Consider the following 27,098-nt stretch of genomic DNA (forward strand, 5'->3'; position numbering starts at 1 on the left):
AGTTGTGAAAATTCTTGTCTAAAAGTAAATAAATTGTTGACAGTTTTCACCAAAAGTATATTTCAGAAATCTTTTTATATTTCTTGTTCTTTACAAATTTATGAGACTCAAAAGAAACATCCCTAGGTATCAACGATACCTTAAAACATGGAGTAAATTTTAAAAAATGGCTTTGTGAATGTTAAGTTTCCCTAATAGAATAAAGCAAAAATGTATATAATTGTATATAAAAGCATTTTTTTTACCTTCAGTCTGTGAAGAGTAGTTGTGAAGAAGTGAATTTAATTTGCTATATTATTGTGTTTATTTTTACTTTTACTATTATATACTTTGTGGTTTTTATTTCCATGTATTCCTGAAATTAAATTGTCAAATCTATTTTTAGATTAGTTCTATTTTTCATTTTGGCAATTTTGGTCTTACAAAGCAGAAGGACATTTTATTCAATAGCAGTCCTAAATGTGTCTTGGGTTAAATTATCCGCCTATGTTCATGCAGCCGTTATTACTTATTCTTCGCCTAATAGCCGTGTTATACAAGCTGGTACAAAAACCTGGGTGGGTAACATTTCAGTTCATTCAGTGTCTCGCTTCCTAAAATCTGAAATTTCATTTGAGAAGAGTATTTATTCCATCAAGTAATGACAGTAGCCCCATATGCAACAGTATTAAAAAAAATATTTATCCGCTGATGAGTGCAAGACAATATAGCAGACATGGCATCGTCATATACCTGAATTCAATGACAAGATTCATACAAAAATATACTGTATAATTGGGGAAAAAAAAACATTTGTCCCAAAAAGCATCATCTGATAGTTAAAGCGGAGTAGGGGGTGGCCCCTGCTTAAGAAAAATATGCAAGTATCTTGCATTTGCAAAAATATGAAGCATACATCAGTGTTTTGGAGGGGGGAAATGAGGGAGCTTTAAAAAGTCATTTGAAGTTATAATTGCATTAAAGGTGCAATGAAAAACACACCTAAGGCATAAACATAAAAATATATAACGACACGTTCGTATGCTGCTGTGCAAGTGAACTGCGTGTCATTCATGACGTCACGAGTTCATATGTTGGGACCAGAAACTAGGGACCCACTGAAACTCCATGTGCCGCGGAATATGCTGTAACACTCAGTGTTTTCAGTTTTAAGCATCCAGAGGGAAGCGGAAGGTTTTGTTTCCTGTGCGGCAGCGCAACTCTGCACAGTCTAACCACAGATGGTACGGTTCTTCTTCATGGTTATCGACCAAATTCTGGGAGGGGAAAAAAAAGATGGTCACATTGAGATAAACACTTTGTTGGTTAACATTCTGTCGCATTGTTTTCCAGCCCACCTGAAGTTTATGGAGGCTTTGTCTCAATTGCACAGTGAAGTCGCCAACACACCAGGCCAAGCTCACATGGAATGACGGATCCTACAGGATGCAGGAAAAATTAGCAAATTCTCTAGTGGTTTTAGCATGTACAAAATGTATACATTAAACTGTGCTCTTCGGCAACCTGATAAAAAGTGTCCAGGTGAAAGTCTGTCAATGTTCTGTCCACCACTCGAACCACATTTAATAAGTGAGCATGCCCGGTAGCAACCTCCATCCCCAAGAAGGTCCTGCCAAGGGAAATACTATCAGATAATAATCACAGAAGCAGGCAGCGCATGTGCCTCTACCCAAACCAAAAAGAAAATGCATATCTTAATAAGCAGGTAATATGACTAATATTCAAGATCAAGTATTAACATAAAAAACATAATGACAGTACCTTGTCTTCTCTGCATTACAATAGACGTTCAGTCTGGATGCCGAGCACATAAACCTGCAAACAGAACACATTAATTGCTGTTATTTTTTTGTGTGCAGTTTTATTTCGCTCCTGTGTGTTTGTTACACTGCTTAAATAGCATCATTTTTGAACTGAGATAAAATTGCATGTTTCCACCTTCATAATGCAGATTAAATGTCATTCAAGAGTCAGTAAGTAAACAATTTCATCTGAGTTTAGATTCTTATTACAAGACAATTGTTTCATTCTATAACATCTGTAATGACTTCAACATTCAAGTCTTCAAATTCTCACCCATCTTAATCATTATATTTTTTATTAGCATGTTTGTAATACTGTCAATTCTTTGGCCTTATGGTCAAATTCTTATGAGTCTACATGTACAGACGAAGCAAAGCAAACCTTTTGCAGGGAGCCAGGCTTGACTTGAGGCCCTGTACGAAGGGCTGGATCCAGTGGTGTCTCAGGACCACTGTCTGAGACAGGCTGAGATGAAATTCCTCCTGTGGGGTCAAAGCCACTCCAAAGGCAGCTGCAGCTGACATCAGGACCTCCATTAACTCCCCAAACTCCTCTTCAGGTTTGTCTAATGTGATAAGATGACAGACATTAAAAAAAAAAAAAAAAAGCAATTACCTTGACAATGGCAACTTTCTTTAGTACGCCTATGTGAAAAAGAAATAATATCAAAGTCTGCTTTATTGTCTATTTCTTCACATGTTAAGACACACAAAGAGATCGAAATTACGTTTCCCACCATCCCACGGTGACTAGACACATTACACAATACATAGATGTTCTGTGCAGCCCATCAAGTCAAAGTGTTCTGGTTAATGTTCGTTTTTGAAATGTGAATTAAACAGGCAAAATCCATCTATTTTTATCCACCGCAGGGGGCGGCCATTTTGCCACTTGCTGTCATCTGAAAATTGAATCATAGTTGCCAGGTCTCAGGTCACAAACAGTTCACCAGTTTTCTTAAGCTTCACACCCACCCAATAACTCCTGTTAACGTCGAACCTTAAATTAACCTAGCGTGCTTTCAGAATGTAGCAGGAAGCCAAATTAGCCGGATAATACTTACATGGAAAATAAACATAGGTTGCCCAATTTCCTCTCTCATGTTTGAATGAGCGGATACGACCATCATGCAAAGAGCTCTCCTCATTCTGTGGCTCCTCATCATCTGGAAACATGCTAAGCAAACAACCCGGCAGTGGTAGTCTGCAGAGAATACACACCCTGGTTATTAAACAGTAACCATCAGGTCCCCTGCTAAAGAAGGCACAAGTACAGCCTGAGGCTAAAGAAATCCAACGACTCAGAAAGGCTATTTTAAGCTTAATTTCTTTGTGGAAAAAAAATGTAACATTCCAGTAGGAATTAAAAAATTTCCCCATGTCTTGGCTATTTGTGTGATACTACCTTGCCGATGATTTCTCTATTTTGGACTTCTTTTTCATTGGACAATCATCGCCATCGCCGTGATGATCTGGAGCGGCGACTGCCTCCACACCACCAGCATCACTTTCCTCATCCGAACTGCTGCTGTAGCCGACTAACATTCTACAACTGTTTAAAACGTCTGTGTGGGGAAATGAGGCAACGACGCAGTTTATCGGGATTGTGTCATATTTAACCAAAGACAACCAGCTGGACCACATTTGCTTGCCAAAGCCAACTGCTCAAGTTGAAGTGCACTTCCGGAGTCTCAACATTTGCGTGCCCTTGAAACAACTCGATGGCATACGTTCCCATGCTAATGTTGGCATAATGGTGTCACAGTCGGATAGAGGTGTTTTCTCTTTGTAGTAGCTTGTGTCCATACTGTGTTTACAAGTATGTTGACAAATTGTTTGGAATTTACTTGAAACTTTCTCCAAATGAATATAAATCTGAATGAACACAGAACATCATATTATAAATAAATCCAAAATGTGAGGTTTAATGAAGCGTAGAGAGTTGGGTATTGTATTGTATTGTATTGTATTGCATCAATCAATCAATCAAATCAATCATTGCATTGTATTACATGCAACAGACAGGAATCTATATGTGGGACAATAATCATTTGGATTCACTAGTGCCGCACACACACACACACACACACACACACACACACACACACACACACACACACACACACACACACACACACACACACACACACACACACACACACACACACACACACACACACAGGTCCGTTTTCATGTGTGCTCTCGTACTTGCTGTATTCATGTTCCCGTGTGCGGCGACGGACGGAAGGCAAGCTAGCTAAAAACACGGGGAAGCTAAAAAAAACAAGCTAACTAGCGACTGATAACGTAATGCACACGTTCTCCACTAGCGACTAAATCCCATTTTAGCCAAATAAATGCACATGTGACACGGTAACCGTTTCGGAAAACGAAGCTGGATTTTCACAACCTGTTAGTGAGCCACAAAATCTCTTTATTCAACTGCGTCGGCCCTTGAAGCTTCAGTGTTTCGACAAGAGAGCATACGACCGCCCTTTGCAGATGAGAAGATGGAGTCTTAATGCTATTTTGAGTAACTGATGCACGCCAAAGTAGCATTTTTAATGCGCCAGGTATGTAAACACAAGTGTGTGCCGGCTTTTAGTCTAACCACCAAACACCCCTGTACGATGCGGGTCGGTTGCTTGAGCCTGTGTTGTCAAAGCTAATGCTACTAACCTAATCGCGTTTACGCTCTCGTTTTGGGGAGACGTTCATAGATTCCCACATGCCGTCGTTTATTAATCACAGTAGGCCAATTATTTGCGTAATTAACAATGAAAAGAGCCTGGCACCACGACTGATCGATTCAATATACGGTACTTGCTCAGTTATGCGCATGGTGGTTCGTCATTACACTCGCATTTCCTTGTGATGCTAACGTGCTTGGTACTACTGAGGTGAGGTTCCGATTGATCAAGAGAAATCAAACTAACGTGATGAGAAAGTTGAAAGGTTTGTTTACGAGCTTATTTTAAACAATTGAATAAATGCAATTCATGAAGTCAGCCTATCGTATGAATATTTGAAATGCTACTGCCATCTTGTCCACACAGATGCCACACAAACGTGAACGTGCTGGATTTTCTTCCTGTTATCCACAAACATCACTGTTGCCCCCTTTACAACATCAATCCTTCAGAAATCACCTTGAGGTAGTTCTTCAGTGTGTTTGGCAGTCATGGAGTGAGTTTGTTTTTCTGTCATAACACTCAAAAACATTTTCTCATTATTACTAGCTAACAGTTTCTTTTACTTGCCGTAGCTGGGCCACTCCTGCTGTCAAACTGAACCCGTACACTCGAGCCCGCATGAGTGAGGCTTGGCAGCAGCATGGTGTTTCTCAACCTCAGGTGGTTCACGCCATGCCTCCTGGAGCCGAAGGTTCTCTGGGCTGTGCTGTGTATGGAATTGTCCTGCAGCAAGAGTCAACATCTCTTCAACAGCAGCAGCAGCAGACCCAGCATGGACAACACAATCAGCAGCACAGTGGGAATCCGCAGCACGGGAGTGGGCAGCACGGGAGTGGGCAGCATGGGAGTGGGCAGCACAGTCAGCAACACTCTACTCCAACCCAGCAGACCACCTTGCAGGTAGGAACTGAGGGAGGACACAAGTGTGGGGCCTGTGGACATGACATCTCCCACCTAGCCAACCCCCACGAGCACCAATGCATTGTTAGTCAGGATAGGTCCTTCCAGTGCACCCAGTGCATGAAGATTTTTCACCAGGCCACTGACTTACTAGAGCATCAGTGTGTTCAAGTAGAACAGAAGCCTTTTGTATGTGGCCTCTGCAAGATGGGCTTCTCCTTGCTAACATCTCTGGCTCACCACCACTCATCCCATAACAGCAACAATCCGATGAAGTGTTCAATATGTGAGAAGACATACCGGCCCGGTTCTTCCGGCAGCATGAGCTCCAACTCCTCGGCAAGCAATGCCCAGCAAGCTAGCAGTCTTAGGGCATCGGCCACCAGTAGCTCATCCATTCTACCCTTCCCGTCAGCCCGCGACCGCCCATACAAATGTTCAGTTTGCCAGAAGGGTTTCAAACACTTGTCAGAACTCACCCGTCACGACAGAGTGCACACAGGGGAGAAGCCTTTTAAATGTGACACGTGTGACAAGGCTTTCAGCCAATCATCACACCTTCAGCACCACCAGCGGACACACAGCAACGAGCGTCCTTTCAAGTGTGCCGTATGTGAGAAAAGCTTCAAGCACCGCTCCCACCTGGTGCGCCATATGTACGTGCATTCGGGCGAGCATCTATTCAAATGCAACTTATGTGAGTTGCACTTCAAAGAGTCATCGGAGCTCCTTAACCATCCCTGCCACCCGCAAGGCTCTCGGCCCTTCCGCTGCGCAACCTGCGGAAAGGGTTTCAAACGCCCGTCGGATCTCCGCCAACACGAGCGAGCGCACTCAGAGGAGCGTCCGTTCCACTGTGATGAGTGTCAGATGAGCTTCAAACAGCAGTACGCCCTGGTGCGCCACCGCCGCACACACAAAGACCCAGCCGACCGGCCGTTCAAATGCAATCTGTGCGACATGGGCTTCATGCAGCCCTCGCACCTTCTCTACCACCAGCACGTGCACGGCATGGACAACCTGTTCAAGTGCGCCTCGTGTCAGAAGGAGTTCAGCCAATCGGGAGAGCTACTTCGGCACAAGTGTGGCGAGTCGCCCAACACCGTGCCCGACAAGCCGTACAAGTGCGACGTGTGCGGCAAGGGCTACAAGAAGAGTTCCACGTTGCAGCGCCACCAAAACTCTCACTGCCAAGAAAAGCCCCTGAAGTGTTCCCTCTGCGACCGCCGCTTCCTGTCTTCTTCTGAATTTGTGCAGCATCGCTGCGACCCCTCCCGAGAAAAGCCGCTCAAGTGTCCCGACTGTGAGAAGCGCTTCAAATACTCCTCAGACCTCAACCGACATTTGCGTGTGCACACGGGGGAGAAGCCGTACAAGTGTGAGCATTGCAACAAGTTTTTCAAACAGCGTGAGCACATGACCAAACACCAGAACACGCACTCGAGAGAAGGACAGTTCAAATGTGTTTGGTGTGGTGAGCGTTTCAGTGACTTGGGCTCTTTGCAGGATCACACAGTACAGCACACAGCTGATGGAGGGGACTACCCTGTGCCCCAGTGCATGTAACTGAATCCCTGAAAACTTTTTGTCCCCTGGAAGCATGTTTCTACCGAGTAGTACTGTTCCGGAAGTGTTGGGAAAGTTAATTTTCTACACGAACTTTGTAGTACATAGATCAGTTCACAAATTTTAAAATGAACTTGTTTAGTTCATACTTCATAATTGAATTTTTTTAAACTAAGTTCATTGTTTCAAAAATGAAAAGTTCATAGTTATTTTATTACCCTTAAAAAAAAAAAAAAAAAAAAAAGGTTGCTGCAAGCTGTGACATATGGACATTTTCTAATAATTGCAACTACTCCATTCACACTAGTATCCAGGTGCTTCTATCACCTCACAACCTCAAATACAAGAGAAAATTGCTTGAATTGTCACTTGAAACAAAAACACAACTGTGGTCCAGAATGTGCAAATGCAATCAATCAGCTATAGGTGCCAGACTGAGGTAGGAAACTTAAAGGATGTACAAATGACGTACTCAATGTAAAGTAACATTTGCTTCAACTAACTTTTAGTGAATGTTTTAGTTCTTAACTTCTTTGCCCAAAGAACCAGAAACCATTTACAATTTGGGACATAACAATGCAAAGGTGAAGGTGCAAAGCCCAAATAAATTACTAAAACAACAAAAACAATCTCATTAAAACTAACTCGTGGCTCAGCGCCATTGAGAGCACTATTAACGTCTTATAAAATTCCTGAATGCTCCCATAGGATGATATCCTCTCATTAGACAGGAAAGGGCTCAAGTGGGGCTGCTCGTCGCACGACCGAGTTTACACCGACTGGAGCGTCATTCCGCTCTCTTCGCTCGGTCAAGCACACGTCGCATTTTGATGGCATACGCAGCAGCGTGCGACTGGCCGGGGTTGACAAATCTTTTCCCCCTGCCTAAATTAAGCCTCGTTTACAGTGTGGTTAACGGACTTTTATTTTGAAGTCTGAGAAGAGAAAACCTGGCATTGTCGAATGAAAATGAACTTCCCTTCCAAACCATTCATTGGCCCCAGAATGAGCGCATTCACAAAAACATTCACTAAGGAAAAATGCACTATATTCAGTTCAATCAAAATACGAACGAGTTCATTGAACGCGTTCAGGTAAAACAGTGTTCCGGTTTAGTAAAGTACACGTTTTTTGTGTAAGTGCGTTTTACCAAAAAATGCACAGTAATCAATGATCTCTTTTTGGCACTCTGATGGAATACCAACTTCAGTGGCACAAAAAAAGTGGAGCGAGGGACACATGGGAAGGGAGCACAAAACTCAGATTTTCTTAAGGTGTGTTGTGATCAGATAAGGCATGTTCATGTTGACGATTTTACAGCAGGGTGATAGCTGCATCTGCTAAGATTTTCCTAAGGTGTGTTGTGATCAGATAAGGCATGTTCACGTTGACGATTTTACAGCAGGGTGATAGCTGCATCTGCTATGTAAATGTTGGAATATCGTAGCGTACCTACCAGACACTTGGCGATGGGTAAATGAAGCTTGACATCTGCTTCATGAAACAGTTGTGACATTCATTGACTCCTCTAGAGGGCACTGTTGAAGGGGGTTTAAGAAATAGCATGTCAGTGTGCCTTCAGCCCAATGTTGGTTCATGAAACAAATTTGAAGCTTCATTTTTCCATCACTACCAGGCAGTGTAATTTGCCAATTAATTGACCAAGAAATACATCAAAATACATCTTTGAATCCTCATCTGGAGTGTTGAACTAAATTGAACTCTAGTGTTTTGCCACTTCAATTCATTACATTGTACGACAGAAGAATGCAGACAATTTGCTTTTTACCAGTCAACAGAAAGCAGTTTCTATCTCCACCATTCAAAAGCGCACCACTGCAAGCGTCACCACAAATATTTTTGTACTAAAATGGCCTAAATGTCAAATTATGGATTTGGAAGCTTGCATTCCATAATATCCTCCCATCTGAACATCCGCTTCAGACCTCTTATCACAGGAGTGCAATAAAGAAACCTCCATTCTTTTTAACTACCAGGTTTTATCACAAAAAATATGGCTTTTACTCTTTAAGAATTACAGTTGTCATTTGCAGATTTCCATACTTGTCAACTTTGGGTTGTAAAAACTATGCTGTTTTTTTTTTTTCATTGGCGTGTTGGCCTAAAGCTTTTTGCCTTATATTTACCACATGAAGGACTATTATGCATACAGAGCTGTTTCTCTGATACTCAATAAATTACTCTAGTTACCTTTTGGGACACTGTATAAAGAGGCAGTTGTAGGTTATCAAATGAGGCTACACTTATGTAATTATAATAACTTTGCTACAAACATACACTAGCAGCCATTTTCTTTTACACTTGATGACAGACATTTGCTTTTGCTTTCTTTGCCACCACAAAATGTTCAACCTGATAGTTCCATTACCCAATTTTGCTTAACTCTGGTGTTAAGTGTTTTTATGGCCCTCACAAATGAAAGACCCAGGGCAGCTGAAATGCAAAGATAACTCAGTATTTTCTAATAGCTCTTGTAAATTAACGAGTGTGAAGATTTTAGTGGTTGACGATGTTCCATTTCTAGGGAAATAGTTCTGTATGTGTGGTTTCTTCCCTAAATACACGTGTAATGCCGATCCCACACATGGAAAATGATAATATTGACATTCAATAAGTACGAGTATTCAGTCTATTGAAGCTTTCTTCAGAGGTCAGTACTGTACATAATGGATGTATGTGATGCGTGAACTTGTCAAAATGTCTTTCAAGAAAATGTATTTAAAGATGTTTTTTTGTATTCTTGCTCACCATTTTAAATGACTTAACATATGTTTGTTTGTGGGTTGTTGTTTTTTTTTTTTTGCCCTGTGTAGTCCAGTCTGTCAGGGGTATCACCAGGGATCTGTAGCCCTATGTGGGCCAGCAAAATGAAAATACAGTACTATTAACAAGGGCCTCTGTCAGTTATTGGCCGTGAGTCATAATCGGTTAAACACGTTCTCTTGCAGCACCCCGCCCGGCATGTAGTGATTGTATCAGTATGTTGAAGGTTACCTAATGACAACCATCTTGAGTGTGTGAATGTAGACTATTTGTTTAAAAAAGGAAATCCATACTGACAGAAATTGTCATTGAGCAACGTATCAGCAGATCTGAAAGCAGAGTCTTGTCGAAAAAAAAAAACATGTCTGTCATAGAGGGCTCTATATTCGTGCCCAGCGCAGATCTGGCAACATAGAGCACGGTTCTACTGTGCAAAAGGTGTGGACTTAGAATGATGCACTCAGCGCGGTGACAAACGGGTGGTTTGCACTGTTGTGGGTGTGAACATAACAGACTTGCTTTTGCAGCCATTCAAAGCAGCTCCTCTTATTCCCTTTAAAATCCATGAGTGTGCAAAGTTTATAAGGAACTGCAAGCAGACCTCAACAGGCAAATCATGTAAAGTTGGTTCGGGAGTTAGTAGATCACCGCTATGAATTGGCCACTTTGAACCTGCCTTCTATCCCGATAGTACGTTTTGTGTGTGAACCATAGCTGTGCCGCGGACCCAGAGGTTGTTTGAAAAATACAATAAAGATGATCAAAATAATGCGTTCAATCAATTGATTTCTGCAGTGATTCAGAGGTTTCCATGCACACTATTGTCATATTTATAAATGAAATGCACTTCAATCTTGTTGACCAAAAATTGCGTTAGACTCCCTACGCCAATACTTTGATCTAGTTCCACCAGGGGTGAAGTTCAGTCAACCTTTGCATTATCGTTGACACGCCCTCGGTACGCTGGAACAGCCAGCATTTATCATAGCGGTTTGCCAAATTCCTAACTCGCTAAACAAGGTTTGCAGCAGAACAAAATATTTAGACGTGCCAGGTTTTACACTTGAGCGCCACCTGCGTTGTCTATTTAGAGGGTGAACCTGCAAAAAAAAAACAAGATTCCCAATCCTTTTGGTGTTGGAAGGAAAAAAAAGACTTGCACTTGGTAACATCTGTCAAGGTAGAGTAATGCATAACATGCAGGTTTACTTAAGAGACTTAGCGATCTATTTTCTAGTTTCTACTAATCTGGCAAAATTTCTTATCTCTTCCCTGAATTTCCCAACATTTACAGTGAGTGCTGTATTCAAATATTGTGACAAATTCTCAGTATAAAACTTGACGTGAGTTCCTCTGCTTCTATGTCCATCATCTGTATGTCTGACATCATACACCTATAACAAGAGTGACAAGTGCTGATTTTATGGTTTATTTTTATTAATAATCATTCACTTTGGATGTTTATCTTGGGAAAAATTAACAAAAATGTTGTAGACTATGTGGCTATTTTACTAAAATATTTTAGTCTATTCACAATAGGATAATGATTAAGAAAGTTATGGAAGTTTGAAAGTGACTACAGAAAAGGTCAACTAAAATTTAGACTCAAGAGGTTGGCCGGAAATTTGTGTATTTTTACTGTTTACTTTTAAAGTTACAACTTTATTCATGTTTGCGACAGGAAAATTCTACTTATGTAACTGGAATCTTCTTCAAAGGGTCTGTCTGATAATGCTGAAATTTTACTCAGATGCCTATTTTAATGTTTCATACAATAAATCACACTTCCCAAAAAATGTTTTGGGAGACTGGAAAAGCTTAATGAGATCTCTGTTCATGTTAATAGGAAATTGATTTGACATAGGAGTAAATTGAGTTCCGATCTTGATGACAAGACGAATTAAACGGGTAAGTAAAGGTAGCGGCAGCACTCTTTCCGTCCTGTTTGAGAGACTTACCTTCCTGGTCACAAGGTGTCGCTGTGTCCCAGCAGTTTAGCCGGTGATTGTGCTTCTCAATCTCAACCCCGTAGTCATCGGCTTTCACTTCCGGGTGGCGCTAGCGTCTCTTCACTCTCGCTCCGCTCCCCTTTCCTGTGCTGTCGACCGGGGAGGACCGTGGCCGCTGAAGACACCCACAGTTCGTCGGCCGCCGTCTTGTGCTGGGGGGGGTCTCTCGAAGCGCTCATTCCCCGCACAGCCGGTCGCTGATGACGCGGGATCCGCTGCAGGTGGTGCACGGCGGCGAGCGCTCCTCGTCTGTGCGACATCTCCGCGCTCAAGTAGCATCGCTCGCTAACGTTAGCTTACAACATCGATCTCCGATACTCCACCCCCTCTCTCCCTCCCGGAGCTCGACCCCACTACCGATCAACATCGCCAATCAACATTTGATTGATAGCTAAGAGTGGACCACCGAGGAGTTACTGCCCTCCATTTGGCACAGGAAACGTATCGCTTTACCCCCTAACGTTTTATATTCAGGGCCCGTGGCTCCAAAGTAGCCCCTCACTTTTAACCAAGCGGTGTTGAAATTACTGACACCATTCCTCGGTGGCCACTTTTGGAGCCGCTTTCTTTTCTACCTCATCACCCCGATGCCTCCTCGCTCCTCTCCGGAACCTCGACTTCCTCTCTTAGCCCCATCGGGAACGTTGTATCTGACAATCCGGTGAAGGAGATCTGCAGGGCGGGCATTTGAGCTCCTCTCCGCCCGCTCCCCTTTTATCGTCACTTGCTGCAGAAGGAAGCTAGCTGGCCCGTTCGTCCACCGATCACCCACCTACGAGCTTCGATCCTGATCTTGGTCTACAACCGGAACCCACACAACATTGTCCGTGACCAATCTTCCCGTCCCGTGACCGCCCCGCTTCCGAGCCACGGGTCTCGCCATGCCGGGTCCGGTGGCCGGTAGCAAGTCCCGTGTGTACGTCGATGTCAACACACTGAAGAGCCGGGATTACTGGGACTACGAGGCCCACGTACCCAACTGGAAGTGAGGACATTTCTTATTCTGGTTGTCTTTAATAGCATGCATGCATGTGATGCCTGAACGCTGCACATAATGGCTGCTTGTTAGGGAAAGTGGGGATGGTTGTCTATTTTTATACTTCTTGCTGCGAGGGTGTGATGACACCACATTGCAGTCTCTCACCATCCTCCTTGCTACTTTGCCAGATTTATGCTTTGAAAGTACTCAGCACATTTTTCAAAAGCATCTTGTTTTCTTCTTCTTCCTCATAGCTCTGGGTTCAAATCTGTTCTGGCCATAGGTTAAATGGTATCAATTGTCAATGTGATCTTAAATGGTTGGTTTTCTATGTGCTATAGCTGGTGACCAATCTGGGGTGTACCTCAGGGCGCCAGACTGCCCATTAATGGTGGGCTTTTGCTCCTAAAATATAATGCAGTGCAAGTCCATTTATAACTTACTTGCAACTGTGTGACCAGTAATTTTGTCGAGAAATATGTTTTGTTTTTTTCAAATTACAATTTACTTATTTTGCGCCACGGTGCTCCTCGTTAAAAAACAAAACAAAAAAAACGTTTGTCTGAAGCTTTGTGTGATGTGTATGTCTCATTTCGCCCTAAGCGACAATAGTAGCCTTCTATATTTGAGCTTTCGAGCTGGAATATCACAGGTTCGAGTCTTGCTCTGGCCAATAATGAGAATATGGCAGCTACTTGTTGGAGACAACCCAGTCTGCCTGGCGACTGTCGATTTGCCCTTGAGCAAGGCACCTTCCAGTTCTCGCCAAGCAGTTTAGTTTGCGTGCCGCTTTAACTCAGAATTTGGCCTGGAATGTCTGCATGTGTGCAACACAAAGTACGTATGTGCAGTTACGTTTCCCTCTGAAGGATTGTAATGACTAAACCGAACTAAATATTAGTTCAAACCGAAATATATATTAGTTCGGTTTGGTCTAAATTATGAATAATAATTTAACATACTAAATATATTATTATACGTAAGTGAGCTATTATACGTAAGTAAGCTTCCGCTCTCTTTTGAGCCAAATGACAATAAGCAAAAGATGGTTGGATGGGCTTTCACTCCGGAGCTAAAGATCTTTCTTTTTTTCCACTGTTGCTTACATACATACACTGCTCAGATTCTCTGTCTGTCCCCATAGCAACCAAGAGGACTACCAGCTGGTACGTAAACTGGGCAGAGGGAAGTATAGTGAAGTGTTCGAGGCCATAAACATCACCAACAACGAGAAGGTGGTGGTCAAGATTCTGAAGGTAAGCATGTTAGATCCTAAAGAAAAAACTACGACGACCTGTCCCTTTTTTTAAAATGTTTGTTTATTTGATGCATTTGATGAAGGTGGGCGAAAAGTAGTAGGATAATGCATGCTACCCTCATGACATATGTATATTATTCTCTTCTTGTGTTAAACTGCTTTCTAAGGCTTGTCGTTTTGGAATAATAATTTCAAGAAGCCAAAGAAAAAGCAAAAATAATCTTGGTAGTCACTGAACTGAGTTCTTGTGAGATTGCATGCCACGTGGTTTCAATTCTAATGTTGTGAGTGACACCTACAATGTACAATGTTGAAAAAGGCAATATGGCCTTAGAATCTGTATTTTTCTCACATAGAGATCAGATTTCCTACTCAAATCCTTTTTAATTTTTACATAAAGGAAAAGCACTTGGCTTGCCGAACAACTTTTCCTTTAATACTTTCCTCTTTCAGGCATGTATGTATTTCTCCTGAAAACAGGCTTTGAAACCCAGATCCAATTAATAACATTAATTACCACAGAAATATTTTTTGAAATCTGTTTTTTCCTCTTGGAAGTGTCAGTCCCTACGAAATGAACATTTTGAATGTTCAGCAGTTTAACATGACAGACACCCTCTGCAAAATATTTGCGTCTCAGAAGCGCATACCTTTGGTTGTTATTGACTGCCTTTCACCAGGCTCTTTGGCATATAGAACACAATCTGACAATGATTCCACTCATGCTGTCCCTTTTTTGAAGATACGTCGCTAGACCGTTTGGAAAAGGAATGGCCAATTCTGAATTATTATTTTTTTCTCCCAATGTGCTCTGACCAGCCATGTTTAATGCAAGCAGTGCACATCCGTGGGGATGCACTTTGACATACAAATGACAGCAAAAATAATATCAGCTAGTCGGGCTGCTCGATTATGGGTAAAAATCATAATCGCGATTATTTTGTTCAATATAGAAATCACAGTTAGGGGTTTTTTTGACATTTGAAAAGCATTTATTGAGCATATTTGGAACAATATTTATTGAACATTTAAAAAAAAAAAAAAAAATCCTGTTAACAGTATTGGGAAATTTCATTTTCTACACTAACTAGTTCAAAGTTCAGTTTACAAATTTTAAAATGAACCTGTTCAGTTCATAGTTCATAATTGTAATTTTATGAACTAAGTTTATGGTTCTCAAATTTAAAAGTCTTCTAATTTTTTTCTTCCCTCAATCGAAAAAAAAAGTTGCTTCCCGTTGTTACCCTCTGGCATTTTCGCGTTGTTTTCACCCATTCTATTCACACTAATATCCAAGTGCTATCACTGTACAATCTTAAATACAAGAGAAAAGTGCTTGAATTGTCTTTTTCTGTATGGATTGAAACAAAAACATGACCGTGGTCCAGAATGCGCAAACACAAATTTATGTCTTGCTCGCCCAAAGAACCAAAAAAAAACATTTAGATTTTGGGACATAAAAGTGTAAAGGTATAACGCCAAAATAAATGACTAAAACAACAGAAACAATCTCATTAAGAGTAATTTGTGGTTCAACGCCAAATGCCTGAATGCTCTCACAGGATGATGATACCGTTTGACAAGAAAGGGCGAGTGGGGATGCTCGTCACGCGACACGTGAGTTTTCATCGAATGGAGCGTCTGACACGGCGCTTTCGTCGCATTTTGATGAGGCACGCGCCGTCCGACTGTTGGTGGCCAAATCCTTTTCCCCTTGCCTTGTTTCCAGTGTGTTTAGCATGGTTTTATTTTGAAGTCTAAGAAGAGAAACCCTGACATCCTTAAACAAAAGTAAACTGCCGTTCAAAATCATTGGCCCCAGAATAAGCGCGTTCACAAAAACGTTCACGGAGCAAAAATGCTTACGTTTGTCCAAAATATGAACGACTTCATGAACATTCGTTCATTGAACGCGTTAAGGTACAACACTGCCTGTTAAATATGGCCTGGATCTCTACTCTGCACACACGCGGGGGCGTAGCAGTTGAGTTGCGCTTACACATCTCAGAACGAAAACAGCAAATAATCGTTTGTCCTCGATTATATGAATTTTGAGATCGTCTGGAGCTAAAATCGTAATCATGATTAAGATTCGATTAATCGAGCAGCCCTATGAACTCGTATCCTCCGCACCTAAACGGCTTTTTTGCTGCGAGAGTTGTCTGAGTGACTTGACAGTATGATGCTGAAGCATGCAGGCCAGAGGCAGGCCAGCTGAATAAGCAGCTTCAGCATCAGGAGTCAAAAGTGACATGTGATGTGATTTCCCCCCCCCAACTCCCCATCCCATGTCACATCTCAGCCAGTTAAGAAAAAGAAGATCAAGCGTGAGATCAAGATCTTGGAGAACCTGAGAGGTGGGACCAACATCATCCGTCTGGTGGACACAGTCAAAGACCCCGTGGTGAGTTAACAAATGAAATCAGATCCATCGTGTAAATTTTGAGTGCAGCCATGTGGATTTTGAATTTTTGCACTCCTTTCATTGACGTCATGTTCTGTCTGTCGTAAGTTGCTGGCATAGATATCATTTTCTGACCACTTCAATGACTTTCTCACCGCACACCTTTAGAGATCTCACGACACACTTAGGAGAATCACTTAACAAGACCAGTGCAAAATACAACCACATTACTAAAGGTATCGTCGAGACCTCCCAGAATGTTAGTGGTCTGTTTTGTCTTGCTTCAGTTGTACACAGACAGTGAAACCTCTATGAACTGTGAGAAATTCATCCTCAATGCATTTTAAGAAATAGTAAAGGGTTTTTTTGCGGCCTAAAATTGGGCACAAGGTTCAACAGTGGCTCTTAAATGTCAGTTGTTGGGTCAGTGCATTTTTGTGCGTCTGTTCTTTCACAGCATTATTGATACGATGTTGTCAACACTGGAAAGCTACACGAGGTCGTCACTCTGCAATACTAAAATGTTGACATAAATGTTGCTGAATTTATTTGAGCAAATGCCTTCAACTCCAAACGGAATCAAACTCAGATCAAATAGCTTCATTATTCACCTTCAAATGTGTTACTTCTCAGTGTTCCTGGTAGAAAGAAAATCCTCGTAGATGATGGACAAGCATCTATTGGTTTCTTTCATACACCAGTTTCTTCAGTTCTTCATCACTGTCTGAATAATAGTTTGCTGTTAAATGAGCGAGTTTTTCTCCCTTTGTCTTGTTATCACAGTCCAGAACTCCAGCACTTGTCTTTGAATGCATCAATAATACAGACTTCAAGGTAAAAACGGTCACCTTTTTGAATATTGGCCAATGTTGGGATGTTTTCAAATGACGAATTCATCTCTCACCCCTACAGGAGTTATACCAGAAGTTGACTGACTATGATATCCGTTTTTATATGTATGAACTACTGAAGGTGAGAAACTTTTTTTTTTTAATGACATTTAGTAGATTTCATCAGTATGTTCATTATTAATGTTTGGTCTGTACTTGTCACTGGCCCAGGCCCTGGACTACTGTCACAGCATGGGAATCATGCACCGAGATGTCAAGCCCCACAATGTGATGATCGACCACCAGTTGAGAAAGGTAGGCTGTCTTCTATTAATTACACACAGTAACACACACATACTTAGTGAAGCACCAATGAAAAATGGCCATAGTGTCTTATGAGTCCAGACGACAGACTGACTTTACATTTATACATCCATTTTCATCACGGCTTATCCTGTTCAGGGTCGCGGGGGTGCTGACATTGAGCGAAAGGCACACTATACCTTGAACTGATCACCAGGGCACACATAGAGACAAACAATCGATTGCACTCACGTGCACGCCGTCACTGAGCGGGAATCAATCCCACGCCACCCGCATACAAGTCAGGCGACTACTGTACATACCAAAATAATAAACCTGAAAGTTAAGACAATATCGGGCAACTAAGTGGATTTATCACGCTCGCGCTGATTTGCAGCGCAAGCCAACCAACCAGATACCTCCTTTCATGTTTGGTGTTGATCGACAGCTAAAGTCAGCCAATGACTATCATCCGACGGAGATTGCACCGTGTGGTGATGTCACAAACTACAGGCAGTGAAAAGAGTGAGACACATCTGCTCGCCGTGCACTGCCAAGCCATGGAAATACTATAGTAGTTAGTGTTTTACAATAATATTTAACCACATTTCCAACTTGATCAGTATTGTAAACTTTGGCCATATTGCCCATCACTACTGAAGAGGTTCTTTCCAGCAGTGGCACGGGCCTGCCGTATTCAAAGCCTTCTCGTGCCCCCTCATCCTGTTTTAGTTTTTTTTTCACAGTTTTCATCCTTTTTGACTCATGTTTGAGAATATTCTCTCTCTTCTTGGTTATGTGAGTTCCGCTAACTGTGAATAGTGTGGGAGGACGAGCCTCAAAATAACAGCAGATATAATTTTGGTCCGACCACTCTCTTGGTGACTACTACGAGAATGCTGTTGTGGATGGTGGAATTTTCCCGATAAATACAATCTGACAAAGTAGCTGACAGAGATAAAAAAAAAAAATCAAGTCAGAGTTCAATTAATTCATGAGAAGAACTGAGTATATGTATGGTCATTCTTAAAACGGTATCCAAACGACCCTCGGTGTGTTTAAAGGGGCGTTTATGTAACAAAATTGTTGGAACTGACTTGCTGTCAATGCATTTATTATAACTGTGTAGAGTGGTGCTATCAACACACCCAACATGATTATCAAACATTTTTAAAAATGAGTTGTTAAAAAGTATTTCAATGGTTTCAAAATCGTTCGTGCTCCACATCTAGGATGGAATCACCATTTTGCTCTTCAAATTATACACTGCAACATGTCCAGCAGGTGGCAGCAAATTGCCACCAAAGCATCAGTTTAAGAGACATTTCAGGACTTCCATCTCATGGGGTTTGGTTGCATTCCTCTTAATAAGGAAAATTGACCACTCGACATTACTTCCCATATTTTTCAGTTCTGTCTGAATGCTGGATTTTAATAAGTGTTATTTCCCCCCCCCCCTCTTAGCTACGCCTTATAGATTGGGGTTTGGCAGAGTTCTATCACCCTTCCCAGGAGTACAATGTCAGAGTGGCATCCCGATATTTTAAAGGCCCCGAGCTCCTGGTGGATTATCAGGTAAGAAAGAAAATGTTGTATTGATTTCACGCCCCCCCCCCTTGTTTTTTTTTTTTAAACGTAAAGTTATCGTGTTGTGCATCATATAATAAGTTCATATACAATAGCAAAATAAATGTATGTGCATGATAGACATTCAAAGTATATTGCTTGTAATGTATTCAACAGCAAGATGCTTCATGTCAAAATTTCATTTTTGGTTTAGCAGTTATTGCACTTTTCCTTTACTAAGGTGGCACGCCTTATAGTGCATGACAAAAGGCAAAAAAAAAAAGTGGGAGATTTTGTGTTGTTCTCTTAGCTGATGGGAATTGCTTCCATCTCTTGTGTGACTATTGTTTGAAATCTATTTTTCAGATGTATGATTACAGTCTAGACATGTGGAGCTTGGGCTGTATGCTTGCCAGCATGATCTTCCAGAAAGAGCCCTTCTTCCACGGGCAAGACAATTATGACCAGGTAACTCTCTCACCGAGGCATCTCGGACATTGAGATTGATTGTTTGCCTAAGACTAGTCTGTTTTGCAGCTGGTGCGAATTGCCAAGGTTCTGGGGACAGATGAGCTGTTTGGCTACCTGCGTAAATACCACATCGAACTGGATCCACGCTTCAAAGATCTGCTTGGACAGTAAGTTAGCCAGAATTCTCACTGTTACTGGTTTGTAGCTAAATTTGTCATGGACAGGAACATTCTTTGTGCAAGCTGAAAGTCCGACGCCTTTAAAACGGCTTTGTATTTTCTAGGCGTCATTATGCAATTATGAAATCATGAAGACCACCTACAGTAAACCCCAAAATGCTATCTACTTTTGTGTGCCATCATTTTATCGCATGGAGTGTATAGTATAAAAAAAAAGATTATTTTACTTCGTCATGTAAATTTTAAATTAGAAAATATCCAATTAAATGATGTATTTTACCTATTGATCCCGGGGGGGAATTCAGTCGCCAGCAGTTAAAAACATAAATAGATAGACAATACTAACATCAGACACGACAAAATGATAACAAAAGAGAGGAAGAGAACAAATCTGATATACATTTTATTGTGAAGTTGGAATCTCCGGGATTGTAGCTAAATTGGCTAGCAGCTGATAAATATTGACAGGCATGAAAATCACTCGCCTATTGGCACAGCACATGTTTTCATTTTTTGCCTGACAAAAACCTACGATTTGAACTAGGGTGTGTAGACCTTTTTAAATTTGCTATACTCTTCAAATGTAGAATTACATGAACGAATAATAAACGGGGGATCATCACATAAAATAGTCAGTCTTTATTCATGTTCCGAATCAGTGTTAAATGAACCTCATACAACTCTGGAGACCACTTGCCTAAATGCATAACTGCTGCTTAAGTGCTTCAGAGTGTATCCATAAATTGATATCAAATCAGAGAGGTTTATTTTGTGAATGTTGTGGCACTAGTACAATAATGACCACCCTCTGCCATTTCTTTTACTTACCATGATCTCAGACAGAGCAGGAAGCGCTGGGAGCAGTTTGTGCAAACCGAAAACCAGCACTTAGTGAGTCCTGAGGCTTTGGACCTTCTGGACAAGCTGCTACGCTATGACCACCAACAGAGATTGACAGCCACAGAGGCCATGGAGCATCCCTACTTCTGTCAGTAACACACACATTCCATCATCCTTACACCCCAGTGTGAATGTTGGAGCAGCATTGACACAGTGTCCCTGAATGTTTTTCTTTAGCTTGTGCTGTGTTGTTGGTCTTCAATAATTTGTCAATGTGGAGCTCCAAGATGCATTAACACTAACGGTTGTAACTCATAACAGACCCAGTTGTAAAGGAGCAATCTTTGTCCAACTCTGACAACATGGTTTCCAGTGGCAACACCACAGCGCGATGAAACATAGGTGTGTATTCGATATAAAATAGAACAAAATCTGGGAAGGCAACATTAAAAACTTCTTGGGAATGAATGGGCACTTAAAATGACACAATTTTAGATGATGGGATATCAGGTCAAAGGTTAGATCAAACAGCCAATGCCAGTCCTATCATGAAAAGCTTTCTGTGCACTTTGTTTATTTGACATTTTAAAGTGGATTAATATGTTCCCTTGTGTCATTTCTCCTCTTTCTCCGCAGAACGTCGAAAGAAGAAGGATGTTTGTTACCTCAACTTTGTCCGCGGTTGTGACAGTAACTTTGACAAGTGTACAGTGACAATGGATCAAAGTAACTGACCAGTTACACTCTCGCAGATATGTGCAAACAGACACGCACACATACACACATGCAAGCAGGTATACATACACCCTCCTCCTCTGTATCAGTCTGTGATTGGCCTGTTCTGGTGTCCTGTCCAGCAGTCTGACCAATGAGCTTGAAGCTGCTCACCACCCGACCCCCCCCCCCCCCCCCCCTTCCCATGTCACTCTCTTGTACAAGGACAATAATTTTAAAGATTCCCTCTCCATGCCTCCATCCTTCCTTTATGTCGTCCCACCTCTTTGTTTGCATCAGCATGGAAGATGGACAGGAGTGTGACCCCTCCCGTACAAGCCACCACCACTCCCTCTCCCCAAGACCCGTTCATCCATGCACCCATCTCTCTGTCCGCCCTCCTTGCCATCTTTTACCCTGACAAATGTCTTAGCACTACTCCAGTTCTGAAGGTGGCATGGTGGACTCTAGCTAGAATGATAATAATATTAATGAAAAATAAATGATTTTTATTTAGATGAACTTTGCCTGTCAGAGTTGATTTTTTTATTGTATATTGTCTAACCGGAGTGAAATGCAATCCTGGAATGATGCAAACTACACCAAGTAGAAAGGTGACATGAATGCGTCAAAAGTGCCTGCACCATCAGCTCTGTTTTCAGGGCTAAACTTAAAACCACAGTGGACACTCACAAGCTGGTTTACCATAGCAAAAAAAAAAAACAGCCTATAAATGATGCCAATTTATATTCATTGGCAAATCAAAATTTACAAACAAATGCTGATAAACCTCCAAAATTCAATGTAAGCATTGCGCTGTGCTTTGTCCATAAAATGAAAAGGAACAATGGTCAAGGTGGTCTTTTTAAATGACTGACTACCCTTCTGCTGGTGTTTCCAAAAATTGAGCATACGTTGCATACGTGTTCAAACAATTTCATTGTTACTCTGAAAAGAAATACTGCATGGAAAGCGATTATCATAATTTGCCATTGTCAAAGTGTTTTTGGTCTGACATATACTTGGCACGGTGCACGTGCCATAGTTGTCTGATACGGAACAAGCTCGTTTGTACGGGTCATCAATCATTAGTTGTGGTTGCCGTCAGTGAGTGAGCGTGACACCAATGTATCAACTTCACTTAAGAAACCGGAGCTTTGGCTTACTTATCGACAACGTGACTACTTGCTCACGTCTAGCGATGCTCACCCACACACACACGTCGTCGGGTGTGCAACCACACTGGTACTCTTTGAGCTTCGAGCCATAAAATAAAAAGCGACTTGACTCCCAAATGTACGCCAAACACGCACACCGGATTGTCTTTGTTGTTGACCACATTTCTCCTGAGCGCCAGTGTCATGAAATCATGAGTGCTCCTGTGTGACTGAATTACATTTCTACTTCCAGTGGCTGTGAAGGATGAAAAGTGACGAGGTGATAGATCTGGCTAAACAATATTATAAATGTTCCAAATAAATATAAAATGTAGGTTTTATACTTTGTAGTGTATTCTATTGATTAGCAATCAGCTGAACCCTGGCTGACTTGCAGTGTTGAGTCTGGAGTGCTGTCTCGCAACAGTGTGACCTAGATGGTGATTAGCTTGATAATCAGTGTGGCACAGCCTTTCTGTGACCGGCACCTAAGTTAAGTAAAATGATCTGATCCGAATTATTTCTCTTGTATGTATGCAAGCTAAGAAGCTGGAAGACCAGTCTTGTCAAAAGCCAACAGTCTTAAATTTGATGATGATGATAGAACTTTATACATCCGGGGAAATTTACTTGTCACAGCAGCGCATACGAGTGCCAAAATACAAGTGCCAAAATTTCAAAAAAGGATAAATAACAGGCAAGGACAAAGACAAGTGCCGCTAGTAGAGACGAAACAATTATATCAGGTGCCACGCATGTTGTAGAGCAGGGGTGTCAAACTCTATTTTGTCGCAGACTGCGTCATAGCTTCTTTCGGAGGGCCATTTTGACTCCCAACCCAAAAAAATGTATGAGCACCTCATATTATATACAGTAAAAGCTACAAAACAAACTGACGAATAAGTCATTTTCAAATCCGACGAGTAAAAACTGGTCAAATATGAAAAAAATATATATATTATTAAGAGTGAAGACAATTTGCTATTCTAGTAATGACAGAAATTTGATGCACAATTTCTCTTCGCGGGCCACATAAAATGATGTGGCGGGCCGTATCTGGCCCCTGGGCCTTGAGTTTGACACCTGTGTTGTAGAGTCTGACAGCAGAGGGAATGAAGGACCTGCGGAATCGTTCCCTCCTACACCGTAGGTGTAATAGTCTGCCGCTAAAGGAGCTGCTCAGGGACTGCACAATCTCATGGGAGGGGTGAGAAGTCTTGTCCATGATGGATTTAAGCTTAATCAACGTCGTCCTCTCACCCACAACCTCAATGGAGTCCAGGGGGCAGCCCAGGACAGAGCTCTCTCACCTGACCATCTTATTCAGTCTCCCCCTGTCCCAGTCCAGTTTGTTTTCTTTTTATGACTGGTGCGACTTGTACTCCGGAGCGATTTATAGTCTGGAAAATACGGTAATTAAATGGGCAACGATTTGGTGTATTTATGTTTATATAAAATATAATAAAATGTGAGACTGACAGTGCAGGAAGTTTGTCAACCTATTTTATTTATTTCACACACACTTTTTAACACAATCAACACTTCATGCAAAAAGAGTGGCAAATGATTTCCTCTTCATTACCTTTCACTCAAAAACCAGTGGATCCATTGTTGTTTCGAACACAAGAGCATCTGATCGGATGATGGTTTGCGAACAAAGCAGAGCCATTACAAATGTGACCACATCTCTGGCATACTTAAGGGAAGTTGATTTTAAATTGGCTCTTCATGAACTGTTTCCCATGCTGTCGGGGCATGGATATTTTTATAAAGTCTTTTCAAGGATAGTAAGTAGGATTTCCAAAAAAAAGGTTTCTGCTGAGGGTAAAGTTGGTCATTAAGAACTAGTGAATCAGCAGGCACGTTTTACATTGCGCTTGTGTCTGATACAGCTCGGGATACATTTCTTCTCCAACTTGGTGGCGGAGGAGACCGGTGTCGGGGGGGCACATGACTGTTTCCTGTAAAGAACAAGAAACCGGACACAGAGGTTGAGAAATGAGAGAAGCAAGTGTGATTGAATGTTTGTTGTGGTGACATGACACTATTTAATTATTCACTCTACACTCCCTTGGCCTCAACAACAACAAAATATGTATTATGCATCGCCAACTGGAGGTATGATCACACTCCAGTTTGGGGCAGCCGGATTCAACATATTTAGTATTGTGTTGAGGGGGGGGGGGGGGCGTCGCAAGTATTCTTTTCTTTTTAAATTGTTCTTACCCATATAAATGCATGTTTTTATATATATACGTTTTGCAGGCTTTAACAATTCTATGTTGGGGGGGGGGGGGGGGGCGACCTGCAACCACCCAAAAAATATATTTTTTAATTATGATTTTCTTTCTAAGTTGTTCTAACTCATATAAATGCATATTTTGATATAATTAATAAAAGGTGCCCTCCATTTTGTAAGCTTTAACAATGTCTGCAAGACTTTAAGCCACATAGTCAATAATGCATTATCAGGCATTAAGTAAACTCCTATCTCAGAATGTCAGATAAGTAGTAAATCGTCATTTGAATTGTCATTAGGGCGCCCTCTAGTGGGGATATTGCAAGAAACCCCCTCAATGGCCGGTTCTGGCCTGATCTATACGTTTGATCCGTGACAATTCGGCACGTTTTAAAAGTGTGCATTAGTTGTGCACCTCACAACATGGATGTGGTGAAAGTTATCAATGCATACAGTGCGTGACGTTATGTATCAAAAATCGGTTTCAAATATACACCATAATAGCCGTAGTGCTGTTGTTACCATTCCAAATAGATTCGACTTGTAGTGATCCTAACCTGGCTGCAGCAGCTTCTCTTTTCCTGACCTGTTTCATCAGCTTCAGCATGTGACAGATCTGCCGCAGCGTCATGTTTGGAGCGTGACGTGGCAGGCGTGGTGGTCGTGGGGCATAGCGAGGACCTCGGTAAATAAAGAGTGACATATAGTTGCCCCGATCTGGACCTTTGCCAAACATTTGCAGGGGCTGAACGCTGCTGTGCGCATAACAAGATGCACACTGTCAACACAGAAAGAAGAAAGGGCAAATTGTTAAAGGATTGTCTTTTTTTTTTTTTTTTTTTTTTAACATGATCCAAAACATTTTTTAGCCTAGATGCATGCATGCAGAAAAAAAAAAACCCAACTGTGCCTTTGGTATATAATTACACATTACTTTAACGAGTTCAATAAAACAAAATAATGGTAATAATTCTGTCATTTGTTAAAAAAAAAAAAAAAAAAAAAAAAACGTCTTATTTTTTTTCCCCAACACTCTTTCTTTTCTCTTCAGTGTTGCTCTCGGCTACACTGCCTTAAATTAGCTTTAATTTACCAGTCAGATTTCAGTCCTAATGAATTGTCATGTTAATTGAACCTGTCCAGCGCCTTCAGAACTAGTAGTTCTAGCCAAAGTAACTTCGTACTATATCAGTTTTATAAGTTGTTTCTTTGTCCAATTGGATTTGAAATTTGCAAGCTGGCCCATGATGACATTTTCCGATTATCCGATTGGTTTGTTAGAGCAAGTCAATAAATAATCTGCACATGTAAAAATCTACATGTGTTATCATGCATTTATAAAATATGTTTTACATTTTTGTTATCTTATAAGATAAATATGACTGTAAACTGCACAGGATGATGTAAGCGGCACAGCTGTTAGATTTTTTTTTTTTAGACAATTTTGCATTGCATTGTCGAGTTCTATAACTGTGACGTGATAGTGGTGCTAGTAAGAAGTGTTTTACACTAAGTCCCCCTTGAAGGATCAGGTACAAAATGCACAGAGGCCACTATAGTTGTAAATTTATACATTTGTAAATTGCAACCACAATACAAAACATAATATGATGTCAATCCAAACTGAGGATTAATCCTTTTTTTAAATCACATTATCTCATTTTGTGGTAACAAAGTTAAACTACCCTGAAAGCAAGTTATGTAAAATGTAGATCAAACGTATAAATGGGCCTCCCTTTTTTACGTGGACAGTGTGAATGGCAGTAGATTTAATCACCTGCTCCAACAGAAACCTAAACCTCCACTCTAACAGCACTGACATTTGATCATGGTGCTCACGAACAAATGCCCAATTACATACACGGCATATGTGAAAAAACACATCACATGTACATTGGACTGCAAATGATGAAACAACTTATTCGGTTATTAACAAGCACAAATTGGAAAACGCGTACAGGCTAACATCCTAATCATATAAAAACGTTTTACATCAGCTCGTATATGTCCGCATACTTACGTACATGGACAAAAGTAGCCATGATGATGATGAAGTTAATGCTTGATTCTGTCATCAGTTTGGGAGAGCAGCCTTCTTATAGAGAAGATCAGCCAATCACCCTTCGAAGCCAAAGTCCACCTACTTCTGACATCACCACAGTGACATCGCACACGCGCGTGCACTTCAGGTAGCTTCGTGTTACAAACACTGAGACGAACTGATGAAGAGGTCTTTTTGTGGTGAGGTGTATTTTTAGAAGCAGTTGTAGTTTAGGGAATGAGGCAAAAGAAGGAAAGGAGATGAAAGGGGAGGAAAGAAGGTCAAATGTGATGCATGGATGGGACATGACAAATGGGACGTGATGTCAAAATGGAGGTATGACATGACAAATGGGACGGGATG

At 41.4% G+C, this 27,098-nt stretch overlaps 4 protein-coding genes across 5 annotated transcripts; 2 read left to right on the forward strand and 2 right to left on the reverse strand.

Moving 5' to 3' along the window:
- Positions 1 to 657: 657 nt before the first annotated feature.
- usb1 (U6 snRNA biogenesis 1) lies at positions 658 to 3,867 on the reverse strand. Its single transcript, XM_085914516.1, has 7 exons — positions 3,208 to 3,867; positions 2,867 to 3,006; positions 2,185 to 2,368; positions 1,762 to 1,815; positions 1,504 to 1,609; positions 1,338 to 1,418; positions 658 to 1,256 (listed from the first exon to the last, which is right to left on the reverse strand). Exons 1-7 carry the CDS (start codon positions 3,444 to 3,446, stop codon positions 1,149 to 1,151), a joined length of 912 nt encoding a protein of 303 aa, XP_085770642.1. The 5' UTR covers positions 3,447 to 3,867; the 3' UTR covers positions 658 to 1,148.
- Positions 3,868 to 3,945: 78 nt separating this feature from the next.
- On the forward strand, positions 3,946 to 7,685 carry znf319b (zinc finger protein 319b). 2 transcript variants are annotated; one of them, XM_085914515.1, is made up of 3 exons: positions 3,946 to 4,757; positions 4,859 to 4,988; positions 5,068 to 7,685. In XM_085914515.1, exons 2-3 carry the CDS (start codon positions 4,984 to 4,986, stop codon positions 6,959 to 6,961), a joined length of 1,899 nt encoding a protein of 632 aa, XP_085770641.1. In that variant the 5' UTR covers positions 3,946 to 4,757; positions 4,859 to 4,983; the 3' UTR covers positions 6,962 to 7,685. The 2 variants fall into 2 exon arrangements, with proteins under 2 accessions (XP_085770641.1, XP_085770640.1); XM_085914514.1 differs by having other exon boundaries at positions 3,946 to 4,375.
- Positions 7,686 to 11,710: 4,025 nt separating this feature from the next.
- On the forward strand, positions 11,711 to 21,803 carry csnk2a2b (casein kinase 2, alpha prime polypeptide b). Its single transcript, XM_085914718.1, has 12 exons — positions 11,711 to 12,739; positions 13,878 to 13,989; positions 16,294 to 16,395; positions 17,179 to 17,229; positions 17,308 to 17,367; positions 17,457 to 17,540; positions 18,993 to 19,103; positions 19,461 to 19,562; positions 19,632 to 19,732; positions 20,584 to 20,732; positions 20,906 to 20,986; positions 21,221 to 21,803. The coding sequence occupies exons 1-11, from the start codon at positions 12,636 to 12,638 to the stop codon at positions 20,977 to 20,979; spliced, it is 1,050 nt and encodes a 349-aa protein (XP_085770844.1). The 5' UTR covers positions 11,711 to 12,635; the 3' UTR covers positions 20,980 to 20,986; positions 21,221 to 21,803.
- Positions 21,804 to 23,941: 2,138 nt separating this feature from the next.
- LOC147056051 (uncharacterized) lies at positions 23,942 to 26,775 on the reverse strand. Its single transcript, XM_085915402.1, has 3 exons — positions 26,719 to 26,775; positions 25,252 to 25,472; positions 23,942 to 24,416 (listed from the first exon to the last, which is right to left on the reverse strand). The coding sequence occupies exons 1-3, from the start codon at positions 26,767 to 26,769 to the stop codon at positions 24,308 to 24,310; spliced, it is 381 nt and encodes a 126-aa protein (XP_085771528.1). The 5' UTR covers positions 26,770 to 26,775; the 3' UTR covers positions 23,942 to 24,307.
- Positions 26,776 to 27,098: the final 323 nt, after the last annotated feature.

Source organism: Syngnathus leptorhynchus, chromosome 6 (genome assembly GCF_054491065.1).
Source record: "Syngnathus leptorhynchus isolate UIUO chromosome 6, UIUO_Slep, whole genome shotgun sequence".
NCBI classification, from domain to species: domain Eukaryota; kingdom Metazoa; phylum Chordata; class Actinopteri; order Syngnathiformes; family Syngnathidae; genus Syngnathus; species Syngnathus leptorhynchus.